Source organism: Podarcis raffonei, chromosome 2 (assembly GCF_027172205.1).
Source record: "Podarcis raffonei isolate rPodRaf1 chromosome 2, rPodRaf1.pri, whole genome shotgun sequence".
Lineage (NCBI taxonomy): Eukaryota > Metazoa > Chordata > Lepidosauria > Squamata > Lacertidae > Podarcis > Podarcis raffonei.
Window position 1 is genome coordinate 69,816,253 of NC_070603.1, and position 21,971 is coordinate 69,838,223.

At 51.8% G+C, this 21,971-nt stretch overlaps 2 protein-coding genes and 1 long non-coding RNA gene across 12 annotated transcripts in view; 2 read left to right on the plus strand and 1 right to left on the minus strand.

Moving 5' to 3' along the window:
* The window catches only part of LOC128408069 (uncharacterized), a 43,051-nt gene extending 36,261 nt beyond the window's left edge, over positions 1 to 6,790 (minus strand). For both annotated transcript variants that reach the window (XR_008328963.1, XR_008328962.1), the window contains exon 1: positions 5,763 to 6,790. This is a non-coding gene — a long non-coding RNA (uncharacterized LOC128408069). The remainder of the gene's footprint in view (positions 1 to 5,762) is intronic.
* Positions 1 to 7,444, plus strand: part of PDLIM7 (PDZ and LIM domain 7) — a 41,443-nt gene extending 33,999 nt beyond the window's left edge. For all 6 annotated transcript variants that reach the window (XM_053377248.1, XM_053377247.1, XM_053377249.1 and 3 more), the window contains 6 exons: positions 2,887 to 2,945; positions 3,299 to 3,539; positions 4,285 to 4,465; positions 5,429 to 5,549; positions 6,786 to 6,901; positions 7,336 to 7,444. In XM_053377248.1, the coding sequence (XP_053233223.1) occupies positions 2,887 to 2,945; positions 3,299 to 3,539; positions 4,285 to 4,465; positions 5,429 to 5,549; positions 6,786 to 6,901; positions 7,336 to 7,422 (805 nt within the window). In that variant the 3' untranslated portion in view covers positions 7,423 to 7,444. The remainder of the gene's footprint in view (positions 1 to 2,886; positions 2,946 to 3,298; positions 3,540 to 4,284; positions 4,466 to 5,428; positions 5,550 to 6,785; positions 6,902 to 7,335) is intronic.
* Positions 7,445 to 11,431: 3,987 nt separating this feature from the next.
* Positions 11,432 to 21,971, plus strand: part of DBN1 (drebrin 1) — a 40,561-nt gene continuing 30,021 nt past the window's right edge. For 2 of the 4 annotated variants that reach the window (XM_053377259.1, XM_053377258.1), the window contains exon 1: positions 11,435 to 11,659. In XM_053377259.1, the coding sequence (XP_053233234.1) occupies positions 11,574 to 11,659 (86 nt within the window). In that variant the 5' untranslated portion in view covers positions 11,435 to 11,573. Of the gene's footprint in view, positions 11,660 to 21,971 lie in introns of all 4 variants that reach the window. The other 2 variants (XM_053377257.1, XM_053377256.1) reach the window with 2 other exon arrangements.

Sequence of the window (21,971 nt, forward strand, 5' to 3'; positions counted from 1 at the left end):
TTTAATTCCTTGGGATAAATATGGGGGATTGTGAACTTCTCATCCCAGGCCCACATCACAGGATAGCAGGCAAGGACCAGGGTGGTGAGACAGGAGACTGCCAGGATCTCACCACCTCTGCCTGCATGATGCACTGAAACAGCTGTTATAGTAATTTACTATACTCTTTTTCTTCTTCTGTTGATTGCACCTTAGGAAAAGTCCTTGGATAGGTTGGATGAGATGTAACATGCACAATGGAATTAATGAACACACACACACTCCTTTTAGTCTGCAACAAGCCTTGTGTGCAGAATCCGTTTGCTCCTGTCTGGGATAATCACATAGTGCAGCTCTTGATGAGCTGTATCCTTTCTCATTGCAGGTGGAGAATCTCAGGTTAGAATATTCTCCCTGCTACCCTTGTATCAGACACTTAGAAAATGAGCATGATGAGAAGAGAGAGCCTAGTCTAGCCTTTCCCAACAAGATAGCTGCTTCCTATGTACAGGAAGGAGGTGGTGTGGGGGAATATGTGTACCCTGTGCCCCTTCTTGGTATCTTCTTCTAGCTGGTTGCCCAAGGGGAGCTCAGAAGGGGGAAGGAAGGGGTTCAACAAGGGCAGGCTTTATTTCTCTTCCATTTTCAAGCTTGCACTTGGAACAGCTCAAGACACCCTTCTCCTTTATTAGCAGCTCCCCAAACCCCACACATCTCCCATTCTCCTCCCCGCCTCCTTCCTTGTACATAGGCTTCTACTCCTGAACAGACTGTAGTTTCTTGCTCTTGGCTAGGAGTGTTTGAGTCTCCTCAAATGACTGCCTACACAGCTGGGCTGCTGTTCCTGCCACATCCTAAGGTTCCCCCTCTGATCTTCACACTCTTCCCCTGCCATGGATCTCATTCTTGAGTCATGTGACCTTGGAAGTTATTCTGAAGCCCACACTTCTTCTGATGGTTCATCTTGAAGCCATAGGGCTCTCTCCCAAGTGAAAAGCCTTGAATATGTGGGGCAAGTAGCATGGACCTGTTGCCCTGAGCTAGATGGCCTTGGGGCAATAGGCTCTCTCCCTCGGACCAAGTTGAGGTGTCATTTGTTGGAGCCCTATGTGAGGCGACCTGTCTGTGGGTGTGCTTCATGCTTCTAATATGACGTTGTCTACACCGCACCCCCCGACACACCACATAAACCTTTTGAAATATTTGAAAGGGTCTTGTAGAGAAGAGGACCTTCATGGTAACCTTCAGAGGAAAGAATGGGAAGCAAAATGTTTACTGCAAGAAGGTAGGGTTGGGGTTAAACATGTGGAATAGCTTCTACCTGAAGCTTTAAGGAAGTGATTTAGCAGGCAGCACAAGACGGCTAAGGAGCTGATTGGGGCACTTTGGCCTTTCCGTGCTTTCCAGCAAAGTTGGGGCAGGCCTCTGACAGCACAAAACTCTGGACTCACATTGGAACAGGTGGTGGAATTTGGTGTATGTGTGAGAGGGAACAGCATGTCTTTCTAGTTTGCTGTCTTGTGTGAATCTTATGCCAAGAGATGAGCACACAGCCCCTCAGGTTTCTGTGGATGCCAGCTACTAGTGCTGAGCTGTGTGTCTGATTGCAAAACAGGTGAATTGCTGTCACTGTTACTCCCTGGCCACAAGTGCATTTCGTGGTTGATAACACCTCATGTCCTTTTTCTGCGGCATCACCTGTCCCGCCACAGGAAGCTGATCATAGAATTGTAGAGTTGGAAGGGGCCACGAGGCTCACCTAGTCCGACCCTTTGCAATGCAGGGATATTTTGCCCAATGTCCACGACCCTGAGATTCTTCTGCCCGACGTGGGGCTCCAACCCATGACCCCAAGCTTAAGAGTCTCATGCTGTACTGACTGAGCTATCTCAGCTGCCTTATACTGAGGTCAAACTCTTGGTCTATTGAGCTCAGTATTATCTACGCTGGCTGGCAGCAACTCTCAGACAGGGAATCTTTTCTGCCCCTTGCCTGCAGATGCTGGTCAACTGAGCCTGGGACCTTGCTGCCTGCAAAGTAGATCTTGTACCCCTGAACTAAGGCCTGTACCTCTTATGCAGACCTGCCCTGCAGCCTGACGCTGGGAGGCTTTGAAAGGCTGTTCCTTCATGCTGATATTATCACAGTGCTTGTCCTCACACAATTGCCCAGTTTGGGAACATAGGAACTGCCCCAGGTATGCCAGGAAAGCAGGCACTTGCTGTGCACAAGGAAAGGAACACTTCCTTAAATAAATCCTGCCTTCCGTTTTCCATCTGCCTCTGACCTGGCTATACTGTACAGTTAACAGGAATGGTTTTGGTGCTCCTGTGCAGAACCTGCTCTGGTGTCCTACTTTTTTTTTAGGAGAGCAAACCAGGCCCAGGAGTCTTTGTTCTTTATCCTCCATCCATGCAGGTGGTGGCTACTGTCATTGTGCTTGAGAGGACAGCATGATGCATGTCCTCCTCCTCCTCCAGGACTTGTTTGAACTCCTCCTTTAGAGAAGGGAAGATGAATGCTCCTTCTTCACATAAACGAGGAGAATGTCTTTTGTGTTGGCTTGTCCTTGCATCCTCGGCAACAGGCTTTGTAGCCTGGGCTTAGCATAATAGGACCTGTTTCTTCTTAATGCTGGTCACTCTGGGCAGCAAAGCCACCAGCCAATAGGGGTCACTGCTACACTGTGGGTATGGGCATATTTTGACTGCACACAATCTGCTCCAGTGATGCTCTTGTGTGTCCCCCGACTTCATTCTTCCAGTGAGCCCCTTGAGGTCTGTGAAAAGATTAAAAACAGGTATCCCCACTACATTGACTTGCCAGACCTGAGCCATGGTAGCAGCCTCTGCTGGAGTGGGTGGGTAATGGGCCCAGGTTGCCTGGAACTAATTGGTTATTCTGTAGCCAGGTCTCCATACCGGATCTGTCTTCTGCGCCAGCCTTGAAAGTGGAGCCTGGATATGGTAAGCTGGGAGCGCTGTGCATGCGATGAAACCTCTGGGCAGGGATACTTGCTGGGGAAAGCTTTGCCTACTGGCACCTGGTATCTTCCACAGTGTCTACAGCAAAACCTGTTGTAGCTTCTCGCTGTGAAGCTGTGTTAGCTTTAAATTTTTGAATGCATGTGTGCCTGAAAATGAGCAGTGGCCAGTGGCCTTCCTTTGGGAAGGAGGGTCTGTCCACCCAGGTCGAAGGGCAGAGATTATCCCCAGTGAATTGCTCAGACCCTAGACACAGTGCCAATGCATATGTCATGCAAGCTTCAGATCTTAAGTGGGTTGCTGTTGAGAGATAAAGTGCCATTGCCTTGTTCTAGGCTCTCCTGCTCCGAAGCCTGCACCTGTCTCTGGCCCGGCCAGCCGCCCACCCTGGGCTGTGGATCCTTCCTTTGCTGAGCGGTATGCCCCAGATAAAACCAGCACAGTCCTGAGCAAGCACAGCCAGCCGGCTACGCCAACCCCGATGCAGAACCGCAACTCCATTGTGCAGGCTGCACAGCAAGCCCCTGAGAGTGCTGACAAAACGCCTATCTGCTACCAGTGCAACAAGATAATCAGGTGAGAGTTGCAGCAGTGCGGAGGGATCGTTCTCCTCCTTTTCCTCTCCCCCCCCCCCAATTCTTGGAAGTGGTTTGTACACACGTACACCTGCACCTCGCTTAGTCTGTTGCAGCCTGGAATACTGGCTTCTGGATGGGTGCACCGATTCCACCGATGGATATTGTGTGCAGAGGTGACCTGGAAGTTCGGTGCCTATACTTGCAGTGGCTTGTTTGCAAATGCGAGTTCCTTGCTTGATGTTGGAATGCTGCAGTCATACTGTGCGGACCCAGTGGCATAGCGTGAGTTGCCAGTGCCCAGGGCTGTGTGGAGGAAGGGAAATGGACGGAGGACACACGCACATTCAACTGCCTAATGGCATCCGCATCACCCAGGAGTTTGCAGCCGCAGAAATAAGAAGAGCTGTTCCGTTGTCTGGAGAGGTCACTTCCTGGTTTGCATGGAAAATCTGTTTTCAACAGAGTGCAGCGACAGATGTGCAAAGTTGTATTGAGGCAGCACTGGGTGCTGATATTTTGCACCCTGAGCAACCGTCCCCCATGCTACGCCACTGTGCAAACCAGCCCTTGGAAGTGTTCCCTTCCATGTACTGTAGACTCATGCTTCATAACAACAGGTAGAATTGTCTTCTGGCAATGGAAAGGGAAAGACCCTGGTCGCCTGTCCTTTCCCCCAATAGGCAAGAGGCCAGGCTCATCACCCACCTCAAAGCTAACCCTTCCTCTTTTTGTTTTTCCACTAGAGGGCGCTACCTGGTGGCCCTGGGACGCTACTACCACCCTGAGGAGTTCACTTGCTCGCAGTGCAGGAAGGTGCTGGACGAGGGCGGGTTTTTTGAGGAGAAGGGCTCCATCTTCTGCCCCAAGTGCTACGACATACGCTATGCCCCCAACTGTGCCAAGTGCAAGAAGAAGATCACAGGGGTGAGTTCGGTTGGAGCGCAGCCTCCGTGGAAGCAGGCCTGCTCTCAAGCATCCTGAGTCAGGAAGGGGGGGGGGGAGGAATCTGTGCACTCCAAGTGGTTCTGAACTCTGACTCCCATCGTCCTTCACTATTGGCTGTGTTGGCTGAGGCTGATGGGAGTTGGAGTCAGGCAACCTCTAGAGAGTCGCAGGTCCCACACCCCTGATGTTGAGATTTCCCTAGCCCTTTCCACTCAGGGGTGATCCTCTCTAGTTCCTTATGTTAACTCAAGGGTTGATGCTTTAAAGCAGGGGTGGAGGACCTCTGGCTGGCCTGTGGGGCCATTTCTCCCCAACCATGCTTGTGGGTCCCCCATGTGTGGGTCTGGTCTCTGCACAAAGCAGTTTTACCAGCCCTGCGGGTTCCTGAACTGCGACTCCCAAGTGGCAGACAACCAGCTAGCTGTTAGGTACTCGGGAAATGCTAATCAAGGGACTTTGACAGGTGTGTTGTCCTACTCACCTGTCACAGCTGACCCTTGGAGGTGTGGACAGCTAAGGATCCGGACAACTGAGCCAAAAAAAGTTCTCCAAGCCTGCTCTTGCCATATAGTACAAACCTGATAGACTTGTCTTGCTACTATATTTGAGGCTGGGGACTCCCAGACTCTGTCCTGCTCCAGAGAGCAAACATAGCACAGCAATGAGCACGAGCTGGAACTCTGTTTCAAATCTCATATTAGTCATGAACTCACTTGGCAGGCTAGAGCAACCTGCTCTGTATTCCGGCCTTCTTCACCCTCCCCAAATCTGTGGAGGCTAAATCCTGGCCTCCCCTACCAGGTTGTTGGGATGGTTGAAATAATGTATGGCTGGCATGTGGAAAGTTCAGTATTGCCTATGTAGTGTGCTGTCTAAATACCCTGCATTGTTGGCAAAGGGCAGCCCTACAGTGGAGTGACTCGCGTTCTTGTGCTTCTTTAGGAAATTATGCATGCCCTCAAGATGACCTGGCATGTACATTGCTTTATCTGTGCTGCCTGCAAAACGCCCATCCGCAATCGTGCCTTCTACATGGAAGAAGGGCAGCCCTACTGTGAGAGAGGTATGGATAATACTTGGCTGTGGTACCCACAAAGTAGTGGGTCTTTCTTAGAAGTCTTTTAGTTAGCCTTTAATTAACATTCTGGATTTGTAAAATTGGAAGCATATGGGATGTCCCAAGCTCCCCCTGGAATGGGAGCAGCAGCCAGCACCAAAGCAGCCTTCCTTGGAAGGGGTGGGGGGATACCCCACAGAAACAGTTCCTAGTACTGACCTTCAGTGGCAGGGAGAGCTTGGGCAGCAAAACACTTGCAATGGCGTCCTCCTCTGACCCTGGTCTGGCTGCCCCTTGGTAATGGTTGCCGGGCAGCGCCCGTTCTGCCAGGTTGCTATGGAGATCAGTAGAGTAGTACCTGCATCACGTAAGCATGCAGCAAAGCATGCTGGGAAGTGTTGTTCTTTTCCTTTCATTCCAGTCCTGATAAACACAGCCTTCTCTTGGAATATTCCATTGGGAGGAGGTTTCTAGGGGGAGAAAGGCTTAACAAATGGAGTGGCTTCCCTCTCCACCCCCACATTATCTGATGCTGTGAAAGAATCTGGAATTCTCCCAGATGAATGAACAGCTGCCTTTCATCATAAGCCGGGTGGGGTGTGCAGGGCTCTTAACAGCATGTGCAGCCTTGCTTGACATGGCTGGGACGGTTGTCTGCCATCTCTTCACGGAGTCTTTGGTCTTCCAGCCAGCCCAACAGACTCCAGGGCAGCATCAGAGCATCTGTTGCTTAGCTCAGGAAGGGCTCTGATCAGAGAAAAGCAAATACTGGGGGGAGGACAGGCTTGTGGGACAGAAGCAGAGCTACAGAAACAGAAGGGAACCTAGAGCAGGAGCAGAGAACACTGGATCAGAGGGGGAAGGTGCTGGTAGCTGAGATCACTGGGGCAGTGATCCAGACTCTAGCAACCCAGTCTGTAGCTCTGTGGTAGAGTGCGTGCTTTAAATGCGAAAGGTCCCTGGTTCAATTCCTGGCATCTCCAGGTAGGGCTGGGGAGGACAGGACTCCTTGCCAGTTGATATACAGACAGGCTTGGTGTTAAGGCAAGTGCCTTTGATCCTAGCTGCTCTTCGAACATGGTGCTGCAATCAAAGCAGCCTCCCTTTGCCAAGCGGGTGAGTGGGACGGGTGGTGCTGTGGCAATGGCTCATGTAAGCAGCAGCGCTCTTCTTCCTAGCTCGGCCTCCAGATTCTGAACACCTTGGCCTAATCTCTCCTCCCCCTTCTCTCCCTGCCTCAAGACTATGAGAAGATGTTTGGAACCAAATGCCGTGGCTGTGACTTCAAGATAGACGCTGGCGATCGATTCCTGGAGGCGCTGGGCTTCAGCTGGCATGACACTTGCTTCGTCTGTGCGGTGAGCACCTCTTTCCGCCACCCACCACCTTCCACTGGTCTAACTAACCCCATCCAGCCTTTGCTCCAGGAGCATTCCGTGATAGAGGGACATCGCTGGCAGGCAGGGGCAGCAATTTGCTAGCATGAAGCTTGTCAGATGAGGCTTCTGAGCTTGGCTCTTTCCCTGGGGGTGGAGCTGTCTGGTTTAACCTTTCGTCCTTGCTTCCCTTTGTGGCAAGCACTCTCGGGTGCCTCCTGCTGACTGGCAATGCCTTAGGTCTAGCAGGGCAACGACTGTTGGGGGTGAAGCCGGGCAGCGGTGCATTGGGTGATTCCTGTGGCTTTGCCCTTCCTCTTTTGTCCCTGTGGATGAGCTGAAGTGGGTGGTGGGCCTGTGAGCGTGGAACTGATGCTTGCCTCACTGAGTCCTTCCTCCCTTCCTTCCCCCCACAGATCTGCCAGATCAACTTGGAAGGAAAGACATTCTACTCTAAAAAGGATAAGCCCCTGTGCAAGAGCCATGCTTTCTCACATGTGTGAGGAGGAGGAAGTAGGTGGGGAAGAGTAGATCTGACTGCCCAAGCTGCTGCTCGCCCAAGCCCTGCATTCCTCTTTCCCCCACATTTTGCCCTGTCCTGTCCTGAGAGAGCTGCCCCCACACCCCACCTCAAACCCTTCACTTGACAATCATTCCCAATGGGGGAGCTGCAGTGCTCAGATTTCCCTTCAGTACTCTGCAAGGATTCAGGTACATGGATTTAGAGTCTGAGCTTTAGGCTGCTGCTCTTTTTCAAATAGAATTCCATTCTGCACCAGCACTGAGTGACAGGGGCAGAATCACCACCCCCCTTCTGCATGCTGTGAAGCCAGTGTCACCATATGTCCAAAGGATTTGCCCGTGCCTCTTGTCACTTTTGTGCTCTTGTCACAGCTGCAGCCAAGTGGAGCCCCAGAAATGTTACTTCCTAGCTGAAGGATCCCATACGTTAGTGGCTGTTGCAAAGCAGGCAGAGTTGACACTTGATCTTACCTAGGAGGTCCATTAACTGCCTCAGGTGTATGTGAACGCTTGCTGCCTCGCCCTCTTGGGGCGACAGCTTTTCCCAATGCCAGAGTAGGGCTCCTTCTTGTGACTTCTTGCCTCCTTTGTGTTGTAACTACCAACTTTGGCTCCTGTCTGCCTTTCCTTCCTTGAGAAGGCATCGCAAGTGATTTCTGTGATCCAGGCCTGGCTCTGTCCTGCCTGTTAGTATGCATTTCCACTTTCAGTGATGGAAACTCACCTCCACGTAGACATGTGGCCCTAGTGAAATTGGGAAGAACCAAGTCAAAAAGAAAAAGAAAGAGCTTTCTTTCCCCTCCCAAGACTTAGCCACTCCTTTCCTAGAGCTGGAAACAGACTACCTCCAAGGTGTGTGGAGCCTTGTGCTATAAAGTTGCAACAGACCTCAAGCAAAGTAAATTTAAAGTGCCATGGAGAACAGAGTTGTCACAGGATCCAGCCCTCTTCTCCACACCAGCAGAAGCTGCTTCTCCTCGCACCATGAGATGAACGTGTGATTCACTCCCCAGCCATACAACGCTGCGTTTGCTTGCAGCGCACAGCCCTGGGCTGGATGTGGCCCCAGAGCATCCCTACCAAAGAGTTATTATTTCTGATTTGCTCTAAGTGTGTTTCCCAGAACCGTGCTGTCCGGCTGGGAGTCTTCAATTCTTTGCCACCTTGGTGGTGCTTTGAATGCCTAATAAAATATGTCTTTAATTCTTTTGTCACATATGTGAGTTGTGCTGATTTGTCTTTAAAAGGGCAGTGTGTGGAAGGGGGTGAAAAGTGGGTGAAAAATACAGGTGCGGGTTATATGGTGTGACAGACACTCTAGAAACTAATATTAGTCCTACTTGGGAAGAAGCAACCTGAGCCCTCCCTCTTATGCTCAGAGAGGGAAAGCAAAAGGGAATAGTTTCGTGGAAATACTGTGCACGCGACTAAGGAACTCAGCATTGCTGAAACTGAATACGGCCTCTCTGTTGAAAAGTGACAGCTGCAGAACAACTTTCAGCCGAGTGGTAACTTTTCATTTCAGAAAATGCTAGCAACAGTGGTGCAGGGAAAGCTTAGCACTGCCCAACTTAGCAGGAACTGCCTGTGATATCCTGTTGGCCGGGAGTTTGATTTCATACCTGTATTGCTACTGTAAATGTTTTAATGGAAAATCAGGCATTCCGGGAGCAGATTGGGCGGTGTGGTGTGCGAGGCTGCCTCCAGCATAAATAAGCAAAGCCCTTTTGCGGCAGTGGCTGTTTGCAGGTTAATGTGAGCGAAGGAGAGGATGGTCACAGTGGGCCTAAACAGAGGAAGGCATCTGCATTGGCAAAACCATATATATGAAGCTTCATTGGTCAAAGTTAATGACTTGGTCCCAAAGAACATGGCACCTGCTTAGGGTAGCATAAAGATTGCCCAGAGACCTCTTGGTGACTGAGAATAGCTTGAATTCAAGGACTCGTTTTCAGAGATAAACACAGTTGGCAACTTGGAGAAGTATTTCGTGCACTTCCTTATTTGCAGCCTTGATGCAGCTTATGTCTGCTGTGTGGCTGTTTCTGTTTGGCCGGCTATTCAGGGTCCCCCTCCCTCGTGCAGCTTGTAGCATTTGTGCTTTCATTCCAGCTTCTGCTTTAGTGGTTACTGATCCTATATTTGGCGAGAAACTTCCTTGATGCTTGCAGTTCTTGTTGTAGGGAACTACTTGGTTTGTGCTTCCTGCTAGCTTTGATTTGTGTCTTGCAAGGGGGCGTATGTTAGGGCAAGTGCTGCTGTTGTCCTGTCACACTGTCTTTGGGGTCGCTTGCTTTGCTTTATGCAAGGAGAATGGTTTTTCTTCTTACGGGGATGTTTTCCCTTTCCCCCCCTTTTTTTCTTAAATGGAACAGATTTTTCCAGAGAGGCAAAGCATCATCAAAGCCACAGGCTGGATGAATTCTTAAAGGCCATAATCACAAGGAACGTAATTGGCTGATAATCTATAAGCAGAGCTTTAGGACAGATGGAAACCCCAGCTTGACTCCATTCATAAATTGCTTCTTGAAAATAGGGAGGCCTTATGGCATGTCACAACCAGGATTTCTGTTTTGGGGAGAGGTTGCAGAGGCTTAAGCCTTTCCCATTGAATTTTGGGAGTGCCAGGCAAGTACTGGTAGACAGTGACCAAAGCAACAGGGTTTATTCTGTTGTTGTTGTTGTTGTTGTTGTTATAGAAAGGCTTCTCTATCACCTAGACTAGGTCACCTCCACAGTAGCTCAAGTCTGAATTGCATTTCTGCTAGAAACCACGTGGGCTTTGCTTTGAAGTGCCAGGTGACTGAGAAAAGAAATGCAGTGCTAAGAGGGAAAAAACACCTCACACTTGAAGAATGTTGGCACCTACTTCATAAGGTGCCATGGAGGCCCAGATGCTGCCCACACTGTATGGGAGTGAGATTGCTTTTCCAGGCCACTTTCAGAGAAGACCTTGAAGTCAAGAGGCAAAGTGGGATCCAGAAATCCTTTAAGAGCTCCTCCGGATTCCCAAAAGAGCCATTTGAGTAGGGCTATAACAAGTGGTGGTGGTGGGCTTGTGGAGAGGATGCTAAGTGTATATGATGGTTCCAGACTGGCTTGTATGGAGGCATCCTGGGTAGAATGAGAGATGTGCTGGGATCACTACTACAAAACCATGAGGTTCTGTTTGGCTGGGTATTGTCAATCACTCAATCATGACTACATGATTGCTATATAGCAAACAGTGTGCTAGCAACAAAATGGGATTTTTCACACAGTGCCACCAAGTGTCCCCCACACCCCCCCTGAGATCACAAGAATGTGATCTGAACTGCAGTAGGCAGCGAGACTTCACTTTCTATTGAAGTGCATGAGATGAGGATGAGTCAGTTCTGACTGATGCTACAATATCGATGCAACTGAAGGTTTGGTGTAGATCACTGATGCTGAGCCTGAGGCTGCATCCCAGCTCAGCCGGCAGCGTAGTCATTTGAATTGCCAGCTTCTGCTCTGGTGTGTCCTGCGTGAAGTCTGGCCCTCTTTCCCAGACCTATAACTCTTTACCGGGCAAGGCTCAGCTGCCAACCGTGTAAAGTTGCGATGAGCGTGAGTGCCTCTGAGCGTGCGCAGAGTGCCCCTTTCTCTGGACCCCTCTGCGCTGCCGCAGCAACTCTGAGCTTTAAAAAGTGTGAGGGAACTTCTCTATGGAGCTCAGGTTTTTGTTGCAAAAACTTGGGCCCGACGGCGCAGGTGCCTCAAGTTCTAACTTTCGGCTCTCCCCGTCGCCCGGGCCAAATGTAAGCGGGAGCCGCCGTCGCACATACGTGGTGGTGCCTGAAGTGATCCAGCTCAAGATGGCTGATCCCAGGCAACCCACATGTGGACAAATCGAGAGGAGGTGGGCGGCGGCGGCGTTGGAGAGGCGGCCGAGGGGCGGGAGGGGGATGCTGAGCCGCGGCCGGCGCTAGGACCGGGTGCGCCAGCAGGCGGAGCCTCCTCTCCGCGCCGCCCGGCTCCCTCCCTCGGCTGCTACTGCTGCAGTGTCTCCGAGGCAAGCAGGCAGGCGGCCTGTCTCCATCCGAGCGCGGCTCCCTCGCTGCCCCTCCGCCGACGTCCCGGAAAGCAGCATCCCTCTCTCTCCGCCGCCGGCATGGCTGGCGTGAGCTTCGGCGCCAACCGCCTGGAGCTGCTGGCCTCGTACCAGGAGGTGATCGGCGAGGACAGCCCCACCGACTGGTAAGCCCCCCCGGGGGAGCGGGCTCTTTGTCCCCGCGGTGGGGAGGGGGGCGCTGCCTGCCGTTTCTGCTTTGTGCAGGGGGGCGTGGGCGGCGTCTGCCCGCCCGCTTTTCTACCGGGAGTCGCCAACAGCGCTCTCCCCCCCCCCGCCGCCACCCTCCCGCTCCCCATAGAGGCGATCCGGGAGATTCCTCGCCTCCCGGACCTGGGACATGACTGGGGGGCGCGGGGGGGGGAGAAGCCATTAGCAACCCAAAATGGTGCATTGGCAACGCGCGGCCAGGCCCGGGAGCTGGGGCGAGGCCTTTTTCTGTGGGGCGCAAGGAGGGCACAGCCCGAGGATGCTCCAGCAGCCTTTTCAGAGTCCGGGGCGGAGGGGGGTATTGAGCGGCGTCCCGCCCTGGAGCCCCACGGAGCTCTTTTGAGGAGGGGAGCAGTTCAGAGAAGTCCCGAGGGCGTTTTCCACCCCTAAAATTGGGGGGGTCGGAGGCGCGCACCAGCCCTGTGGGAGCCACCTCGGTGCCAGGACGCGCCCCCTTTCTTCCCCCCACCCTCCCGCAGTATCCTTCCCCGCACCCCATCCCCGGGCGCATCGCTTCGGATGCGGCGGGGGCGGGTCCGCGCGGTGCCTCTTCCACCTGCTCGTCCGCCCGCGGCGCCCTCCCGAGCCAGCCCGCGCCGTCCAGCTCGGCGCCCGGTGCCCATCTGCGCTTATCCCGCGCCTCCGGGTACCAGCCTCTCTTCTCCTCCAGTTTTGGGGTGAAAGTTATCTGATAGAGACGCGCTACACAAAGGAAGGTGGGGCTGGCGAGGGGGAGGGGGAGGAGGGGGTCTGGAGGCTGGAGGGGAGGGGCTGGTGGGCTGTGAGGAGGAGGAGAGGTGGGGTTGGAGGGGAGGAGAAGGAGAGAGGCAGAGAGGAGCCAAGGGGGCCCTCCGCAGGCAGCCATCCCCGCGCAAGGAGGAGGCGTCGAGGGCCCCCAAGTGCCGCATCCTTTTCCTTTGGGCTGCGAGGCCTGGCTGTCCACAGGCCGCCTGTCTCTTTGGCAAAGGGGCTCTCCTTTCTCTTTGGAGATGGTGTTGGCAGCGAAGGCCCATCCCTGCTCGCAGGGGATCTTCCCAGAATAGACTTGGGGGATGTTTTCAGCACGACCCTTTATTTGCAATTTTCTGGGCCTGCTGATATGGGGAAGCCTTGATTTGAAGGCTGCCTCCTGAGATGAAATGGGAGCCATCTCCTACAAAGCCCCAAACAATAGACATGTGCTCCATTTCTGCAGTCACCCAATTGTGTGTGGGTGTGTTGTGGGTGTTGGGGGTTATTGTTAATGAGGCCTGCATACTTGGCGTTCCCAGCCAATGAATGTTCACACTTTGTGAGAGGCAGAAGGTTCTTGAGAGACTTCATGCTACGTTTCCTTTGCCTTCCTCATGTCTTGAGACTTCCCTGCAAGCGATGAAGCAGTCCACCCATGTCTGCAGCAATGGCCCAGGCAACTGAAGGTTTCTCCCCGGTAGTTCAGTTTCTGGACCTCTTTTTTCTGTTTGAAGCAGAATTGCACAGAGGGCTCGAGTCATGCTCCCTAAACATAAGATAGCAGGACTCAGTTGCCAGGAAGCACTTGCCACGTAGTCTCCTGTAAGATTAATTCACCCTGCAATTATGGAGCACTTAATCTGGTCCTTAATATGCACCACAAGGGGGACTAATTATTTACAAGTGCTTATACCTAGGTTCAAAACAGTGGCCACCTATAGCCTCTGTGGGATGCTTTTGAACAAGTCACTTTCTTTCAGCATCCGTTCCCCATGTGTAAAATGGGAATCGGAGACCGCCCATGCCTTGTTATGCAGATGAGCTGGTTAAAGAATAATGGAAATCACTTTGTACTGTACATGTGCTTGTGTATGACTGATAATAATTGGAGCCACTATATGCTTCCTGGTCTGTTCCAGAGCAGCTCTTAGGAAATGCTTTTGCTTTTTAAAAACCTAACTGACAAGTACCGTATTTTTTGCACCATAACACTCACTTTTTTCCTCCTAGAAAGTAAGGGGAAATGTCTGTGCGTGTTATGGAGCGAATGCCTGCGGGTGGCGGGGGGATCTGCTGCAGTCGTGAGCAGAGGATCCATGGTTCCCCTTCCTTTCCTCCTCCGTGGTTACAAAGCATGGATCCACATGGATCCTCAGGATTTTTGCATTGGGCTACTCCAAACTCACTGTCAGATCACATGTCTGTGGCCACAGCATGAACCACAAAAATCATATATCCACTATTTCGTTTCGAATATTTTTTTCTTGTTTTCCTCCTCTAAAAACTACGTGCGTGTTATGGTCTGGTGCGTGTTATAGAGCGAAAAATACGGTACTTTATGCTTCTTAAAGAAACCAAGTCCATAGTGTGCTTGGAGAATTGTTGTTGTTTTTCCCTTCTCCTTCCACAGTTGCTAACCCAGAATTTGAAATCCTGTGAGATTTCTTCTGCCCTGATCCTCACTTTCTCAGTCTGCACTGACATGCAGTGTTTTCTCTCTCTGCAAATAGTTTCTTACATCTCCTGGGTCCACTTCATACTATCCCTACCACACCCTGCCCTTTCTGTCTGCCAGGAGCTCTGCTCTCTGTATCGGCTGTTGTGGTTTTTCTCTTCCCACTCAGGTTGCTGAAAGCTCATTTGTCTCCGGAAGGCCAAAATGAAAAAAATGAAAAGGCGCCCTGTGGATGTGAAAGTGCTCTTCTCCCTGTGAGCCACCACTTTCACTGCCAAGGGCCGTTTCTGACCCCCTTCCTTGCTAACCTGGGGTGTGCAGGTGTGTGGCATCCTTCCAAGGCAAGGTCTTTTCAAACGCTAGTGGCCTTTGGGCGGCATAAACCTCCTGGTTCAGAAGCTGAAACCCATCACAACTGCTTTCCTTTCAGCCTCTCCTTTCACAATGGTGCTGGAGCTGCCCACATCAGCAGCACATAGATTACAGGGGGACAGAGGAACAAGGCAGTGGTCCTGGTATGCCCCTTACTAGCTCCATGTCACCTTGTGGAGAGACATAGAGCTTGGTTGCTCTCTTTAGATAAAGCTTCATCAGTACTCTTACCTGCTGCAGCCTGACAATTTATAACTTTGTTAGTGCAAATGGAGTAAACTCTGCACTGCTATCAGTTTTCCTCCCCTCCTCCCCAGTGCTTTATTTTGCTGTTGCTTCTTTGTAGTTTGCTCTTCCCCACCCGTTTCCTCCTCTTCCTTCTAGACCAGAAGGTCTCCAGCTGCTCCTCTTTGCTTGCTTCCTTCTCTTTCAAAGCCCAGGCACTTCAGACACCCCTCTCTTGTTTCCAGCTTGCAAGCCAGGCCTCTTGGTCTGTTCAGCTGGAGACATATCCCACAGATGATACACACACACACACACATGCAAACAGCCAGGAGTGTGGCTGGTTAGCGGGCACATAGTATGTGTGGTGTATGTTGTAGAAAGTGGGACACACACACACGAGATGACAGTGTGGGTGGAGAGGGTGCAGTTGTGTGCTCAGAAAGGCATGAATTTGAGAGGTGGGAGGACAGGTCACCCTCAAAGACAAAGGCAAGCTAAGGAAGGCAGAGAGTAAAGAGGAAGTAATGTCCCCACTTTCAGACTTGAAAATGCCTAGAAGCAGGGGTCTGTCTTTCCTTCCTGCCCCCCTCCCCACTGTAAAATTGTCAGTATGTCAGGGATATATTTTTGGCCCTCCAGATGTTGTTGGACTACAACTCCAATCACCCCTGGCTATAATGGCAATGCTGGTTGGGGCAGATGGGATCTGGAGTCCAAAAATGTACGGAGGGCCATAGGAGTACAATAATGGTTTGGTTATCAACGATGGTGCATAGGAGATTATTGGGGAAGATTGAGAAGGAAGAGCCAAGCAAAATTAGTAGCACCCATGCTGAGGCACCCGAATCTCCAGGACAATGGACTGTCATTGTGGGATGATAGACAGTGAGCGGCAGATGTCGGCCACAGGTGATGGGAAATATAATCAGTACTGCTGGCAGGGCCTCAAACGGGGGAGGAGGGATCTCTTGAATGGAAAATGGGGTTGCTTCTGCAGTGGTGTCTAGTGCTCTGAGTGGGCTGAGTGCTCTGGGTGTGCTAATGGATTTGTCTCCTGGGCAATGTTTTCTTAAGGAGAAGAGAGCACAAAGGGAATCCAGCCTGAGTGGAACCTAGTGCCCCCTTGGTGAACTGCTCACCAGAGGGCTGCCCTCAACTCACCTGAATCTGATCCTTTCTGAAAAGATGGTGCCTGTCTGGCAATTGCCAGGATGAGAATCTAGCCTTGCAGCCAATAAGATTCTGCGGAGTAAATGTCCCCAGCGGTTTAGCAGTTGGTCTACTAGCCTTTTATGTCTTATTTAGTCTCTAGCCCCAGTTTCTGAGCGGCTTGCGAAAGAGATCTTCCGAGTGAGCAGAGAAAGGTTTAGAGGTTCAGCATATCTTGGATCCGAGTCAAAAAATATTCCTGCCAGGGAGCTCTATAGCAGTACTCTGATTTTAGTGCTCTGCCCTGTGTCAGTCTGAAGAGGAAGAAGCTAAACCACTCCCACTGCCTCCACAGATGCAGGATATAAATTACTATGCTGCAAGCTGGCCAGAGACTAGATAGAGAATCTAGCCCCCTAACCAGCTTTGACTGTTCAGACTCACTGCACCCACTAACTTTACACCTCCCTTGTGAAAATATTACTAAAATCTCTCCTACTATGGATCCCAGATTCCCCCCTTCCTATAATCATCATTCCTTTTTGTGACTTTCCCACTGCTCCACTGTTGTGCGACCTATCTCTATTTTATCATATTTAGGCTATTTTATCCCATGCTTCCTCCAAAAAGCTTTCTGTGGCATCCTTGGTTTTCCTTCTCCATTTTATCCTCATGACACAACCCTATAAGGTGGGTTAGAGAGAAGGTGGGGAGAAGGAGAAAGAGAGACTGGCCCAATGGCCTAGCTCTGTGGCTAGACAGGGATTCCAGTCCTGAGCTCCCTGGTCCTGTCCTGACCCAGGGAGTCAGTGTGGTGCCCCCCGATGTTGCTGGACTTCTGCTGCCATCATTCCTGCCCATCATTCCTGCTGGCCGAGTCTGACAAGAGTTGGAGCAATATCTGGGGAGGATCACGTCTGCTTCCCCTCCTCTGACCGCTACACCTAATTGGTTCTTACCTCCTACTGGAGTCTCTCTCTGCCTTCCTGGCACCTTGAAATAAATTTAAAGATTGTGTGCATGCACTCGAATACTTATATCCAGAGCAAACTTAGTTGGTCTCTTTATTTTGACTGCGTCAGACCAACACGGCTACCTACCTGAATCTAGATTCCTGGCACCTTGTGTGTGTGTATTTTTGCAACTCAACTACCCTGCCACCGGGATCCCATCTCTGCTGGCTGGCCTTGCTGTGTCTGCTCCTGCTTCCTGAGCAGCAGAAGTGCTTGCATCAAGCTGGCCTTGGGAGAGAAAGGAAGTCCCTTCCATCTGGTGTGGGGTTGAAGGGGCTTCCCGCCCCCCTCCCATGCAATGTGCTCTTCCAAGGTGTTTTCTCTCTCGTTGTGGTTAGAGGCTGTCCCCACTTTGAGGGCCCAGGGCAGGCCTCTGATCCATTAGCTGTGCCCAGATCTCTCAGTGTGAAAATAATTGATGGCAAAGAGAAAAGGCAACTGCATCAGTGAGGGCCAGAGCAGAAGAAGGCTGAACTCTCAGCAGGAGAGGGTTGGGAGGGTATTCAGTGGGACTGAGAGATGTGAACTATGGAAGAGGGAAGGTTGGGCTGCCCTTTGGAGCAGGCCAAGTCACTGGGTAGGGTTTGGGAAGCCATGCAGCTGAGGAAATGTGTAGAGGAGACCACTGGGATTTGAGCCTAGAGTTGGGAGAACAGGATTTGAAGGTAACAAATATCAAAGGCAAACCTGTGCAGCCGCCAGGGTCCCACTCCTGCTCTCTAAAGCATTGCAGTTGAACCCCCAGTACCTTGTCCTTAAAACCGTCTTGCAAGTGGAGATTTCTGGCTCCCTTTGACTCTCTTTTCTGGCTCCCTCTGAGTCGCTTCCCCATTTCTGGGAGAGTTTTCCCCAGCTCCAGCGTGGCTTGAGCTCGCAAGAGCTGTGGCACGTGGGTGGTCTCTGTAGGTCTAGGGTGCAATGTATGGGGGCGGGGAGCTCTGCTGCTTTGGAGAATAAAAAATCTCCAGACCATCAAAGTGGCTAACTAAGATCAGACCGTGCAGAGACATAGCATGAAAAAGCCCCGCCCTGCGTTTGCCCTGTATGTAATTTCTAACAATCCAAAGCCATGCTGCTTCACTCTAAATGTGTTGTTGGGCTGAGTAGGGCATAGGGACGACACATGGCATACGCACAGAGGCATGTTCCAGGATTCAGCCCAGGCACTTAAAAATGAAATCTGGACTTGAACTTCAGCACAAAGGAAACCCTGCCCGGGCTTCTAGGAAATGGGGTGAAGGAGCCTGCTCATCCCTTCTTCTGGGTCATGTTTCCTGGCAGGAGCTGTGAGAGGCAGCTGGGGGTGAAGGGGTGGGGTGGGGCTGAACAATAACTTCTTTATGTGGGGAGCCCCACCCTGGTGGGCCAGCAGCTGTCAATGCACCAGCGCATGTGGTCTGAGAAATCCAGGCTCCAGAGAAATCCAGTGGGGGGTGGAGGAGGGGGGGCACCTGGCCAGCTCCTGTAGCTCAAGGTCATTGGGGTGAGACAGCCTGCCTACCTTTGTGGGGAGCAGTAAATCCCCAGACAGGCAGCGCTTGCTTACTGGGCTGTGGGGCATCCATTCAATCACCTGGCAGGAGCGACTCCTGATTGAGAGCCACCAAAAGTGCTGAACATGGCAGAAAAAAACCAGCTGGTGGAGGAAGGACAAAGGCCTCTCTCCCTCTCTGCGCTGGGTGGGGTAGAAAGTGCTGGCTCGGCTCTGGCGCTGCTGCTGCTGCTGCCGCCTCCCATCCACCTGTGACCTTCTACAGGGCTGGCCCACCAGGGCGGTGGCAAAATAGCCAGCCCTTGAGGAAGCAGCCCCATCTGAATTGTGCTTTCTGGAATCCCCAGCTGTAGGGATGGCACATGTGGGCCTGCTTGGAAGCTGGCGCCCAGAGAGCTAGCAGGGAGGGAGGAGGTCCTGGGCTACCATGGGAGAAGTGGGGGGGGGAGTGCTTAGATGTGGGCCTTGGATGAGAGGCAGCTGCCCACATTTTGGTTTTCCACTGCCTTGGGATTACATTAGCCCATGTGCTCTTAGTAAGGCATGCTCCCTGTTGCGCAGGTGCGGATTGCATTGGAGCGCAGGCCTGCAGAGGCTGCGGCCTAATACTGGAGAATCCAGAGCAAGTTGCGCGGGGGGCGGGGTGCAGATCCAGAGCTGCAATCCGCCTGATGATAGTTAGTCCTTGCTTTCTTGGAGAATCCCTAAATGCTCTCCCCATCTTCAGGCCAAGCTTTGTTTTCCGGCCTTGCCCCTTCCACAAAAGGAGGAGGCTTCATGTGCTGCTTTCCTCCCTCCCCCTCCCCTTTGTGGAGGGTCTGGTGGTCCAAGCTGCCCCTCCCCCATGCGGAGGCTGCTGGGGCCCATTACTCGATCAGAAAGGAATTTGGTGCCATTTTTCTGCACACGGGTTCCCTGGGGCTCGCGGTGCATTAGAAACACATGTGCATGGGCCAGGGGCTGCACAAGGGGGGTGGCACTGGGGGTGGGGGTCTGCTCCTCTCCCTTTCCACTCTAGGGCTGGGGGTGGGGGGCAGGCAGCAGGGATTGGTGTCTTGTTCCTGCTCTGTCTGCAGAAACCTGGTGCTATTGGTGGGTTATGCAGCAGATGCTTGCAGTGGCCCTGGCTGCGGATGGATACTTGGTTGGTGGTTAAAACATTTTTGTTGCCTGGTGCATTCAGCCCTCCCTTAACTGCAGGCACTTGGGATAAGCCATAAGTACAGAAGGCTTCCTTTTGGAATTGTGGCCTGGTGGGAGAAGGTGTAGCGAGGGTGTCTCTTTAAACACAAGCTGGTCATGTTTTGAGTATTGTGTGCACGCGTGGTTTATTTTTACTCAGAAACAGAAAAGTAAAATCGATGACTACCGTGGAATAGGTGAGCTCCCCCTCCTAAGTGGGTGTGGGTGGGTGTAACTTATCTCCTTTTAGGAGAATTTCATGCCCCCTTTAACACTGCAGGCGTTAGGAAACTCTGAAGGTCAGTAAGGATCCAGGTGCTCTTGGGTGCGGTTGGGTGGAAGTTCTTCTCTGCGACTGCCACTTCTCATTTCAGAACGTCTGGCTTGGGCAGCTCCTCATTTCCCCACACTCCTCTCCTTTTGACTAGCCCGTGGTGGGATGATCCAGAGCAGAGGGTTAGGCCTTGCAGCTTCACTCGTACTAAGAAGCATGCTGCAACCCACCAGCTCTGCAAGAGGAGTGAGGATCAACACACAGATCATTGGACAAGATCCTGGCACTACAAACTACAGAGCTGGCTGGGAGTGCAAGAGAGAAGGCAACCAGGGTGGTGTAGTGGTTAGAGTGTTGGACCAGGACCTGGGAGACGAGGGTTCAAATCCCCCACTCGGCCACGATGCTCACTGGGTGGCCTTAGGAGGGCCAACCACCAACTCTTAAGCCTAACCTACCTCAGTGGGTTGTTGTGAAGGATGATAAGGGGAGAGCCATGTACATCACCTTAGGCTCCTTGCAAAGGTGGGGTATAAACACAATAATAAATAGCGGGAAGGGAAGCCGGGGCTCACCTGCCGCTTGCTGGTGGCAATGGTGGGTTGTGCCGCTGGGAGGACCTCAGTGGGGCTCTGTTTAGTGAAAGGAAAACAGCTGCTGCTGATCTCCTTCCATTCCCACCTGTGGGGAGCAATTATATTCCAGGGAGAAGTTGTATGCAGCCCCTGCTAGCAGCCTAATTGCTCGGTTTGGAGACAGGGAATTCAGAGGTTTTCTGCCCCACTCGCATGATAGGGCTGCCAGACATCCCTGTCATTTGTGAAAGGCTCTATCTCTTCCTGTCCGCTCAAGTTCAGATGCCTGCAGGTGCCCTTGGAAATGTTTGACTCCAGCTGCTAGCTTGGGGCATGCTGCGGGGTGGGATGGGGGGGCCAAACCAGCAGTGGCTAAAGACTACTAAAATTAGCTACCCATTGTTCGAACGGAGGTGAGTGTGGGTGATTCTGCTTTTAGTGCTAGGCTTGGCTGCTCCACAAGGTCACCTGGGAAAAGGGGACACAGAGCTGCTCTGGATTCACACAGATAGCTAACCAGTTATCCGCTCCATTCATTCCAAAGGTACCAATCGTGTTATGCGGTTTCTCTGCCCAATGCAAGGCAGCCCCCCTTCCCCACCAGAGGCCATAGCTGGACAGCTCAGACAGGAACACAACATTTTGCAGTGTGGTGGGAAGGTTAGAGTGTTGCACTGAGGCCTGGGAGACCCAGATCTTCGCTTGACTGCGATACTTTCCAGGCCGTGTTCGAAATTTGCCAAGCGCATTTTGCTACTGGTGCGGGTCCAGTTGCAATTACAGTACGTGGAGATTTCTGGGCGCCAGTTTAAAATCCTCTGCCTTAGTCCACAGTCAATTCCATTTCCACTGTTTGTGTTTCTCCTCCTTGCATAGCGGGAAGAGCAGATTCTTGTAAGAGCAGAAGCTACTGTCAAGTGGATGTAGTTGAGATCATAGTATCAGTGTTGGACGGGATCCCAAGGGTCATCTAGTCCAGCCCCCTTGCGAACAGGCATTCCATTGTGGCAACCATAGGCTAGATTTAAGGTGCAATGTGGTGCCTAGCTTATCTGAGTTTCTAACACTTTCCAGGTGACCTTGGGCCGTCTTCTAGCCAGCAGCCCAAAGTGGGAAGGAAGGGGCACATTCCCCAAGCTCCTTGTTAAAGGAAGGGATGTGTAAAAACACATTAGCTAAACTTCCACTCACTTTTTGTTGGATGCCATGATGTAAAGATCAAAGCATCCTTCCTTCTCCCCCTCCCCTCCACTTGCTTTTCTGATTTGGGCCATTTTTCTCACTGTTTTGTTTTTTAACTGCTTCCCCTGCCCCCATCTCCTTAGTGGAAGCATTGTGGCATCCTTGATGCTGCTGCTGCTATAGCATGACAAACCCCGCTGCCGAGGATATAGACACTTCGTTAGATTCCAGAAAGTCTATTTGTGGCTCTTTCTATTTTTATTTGCTTTTTTTTATTAAAAAAACCCACACACATAAGGATGCACATGCATTTCAGCCCTAAGCAGAGGCAGTGTGCAGTAGTCATATCTTGAAGTGAG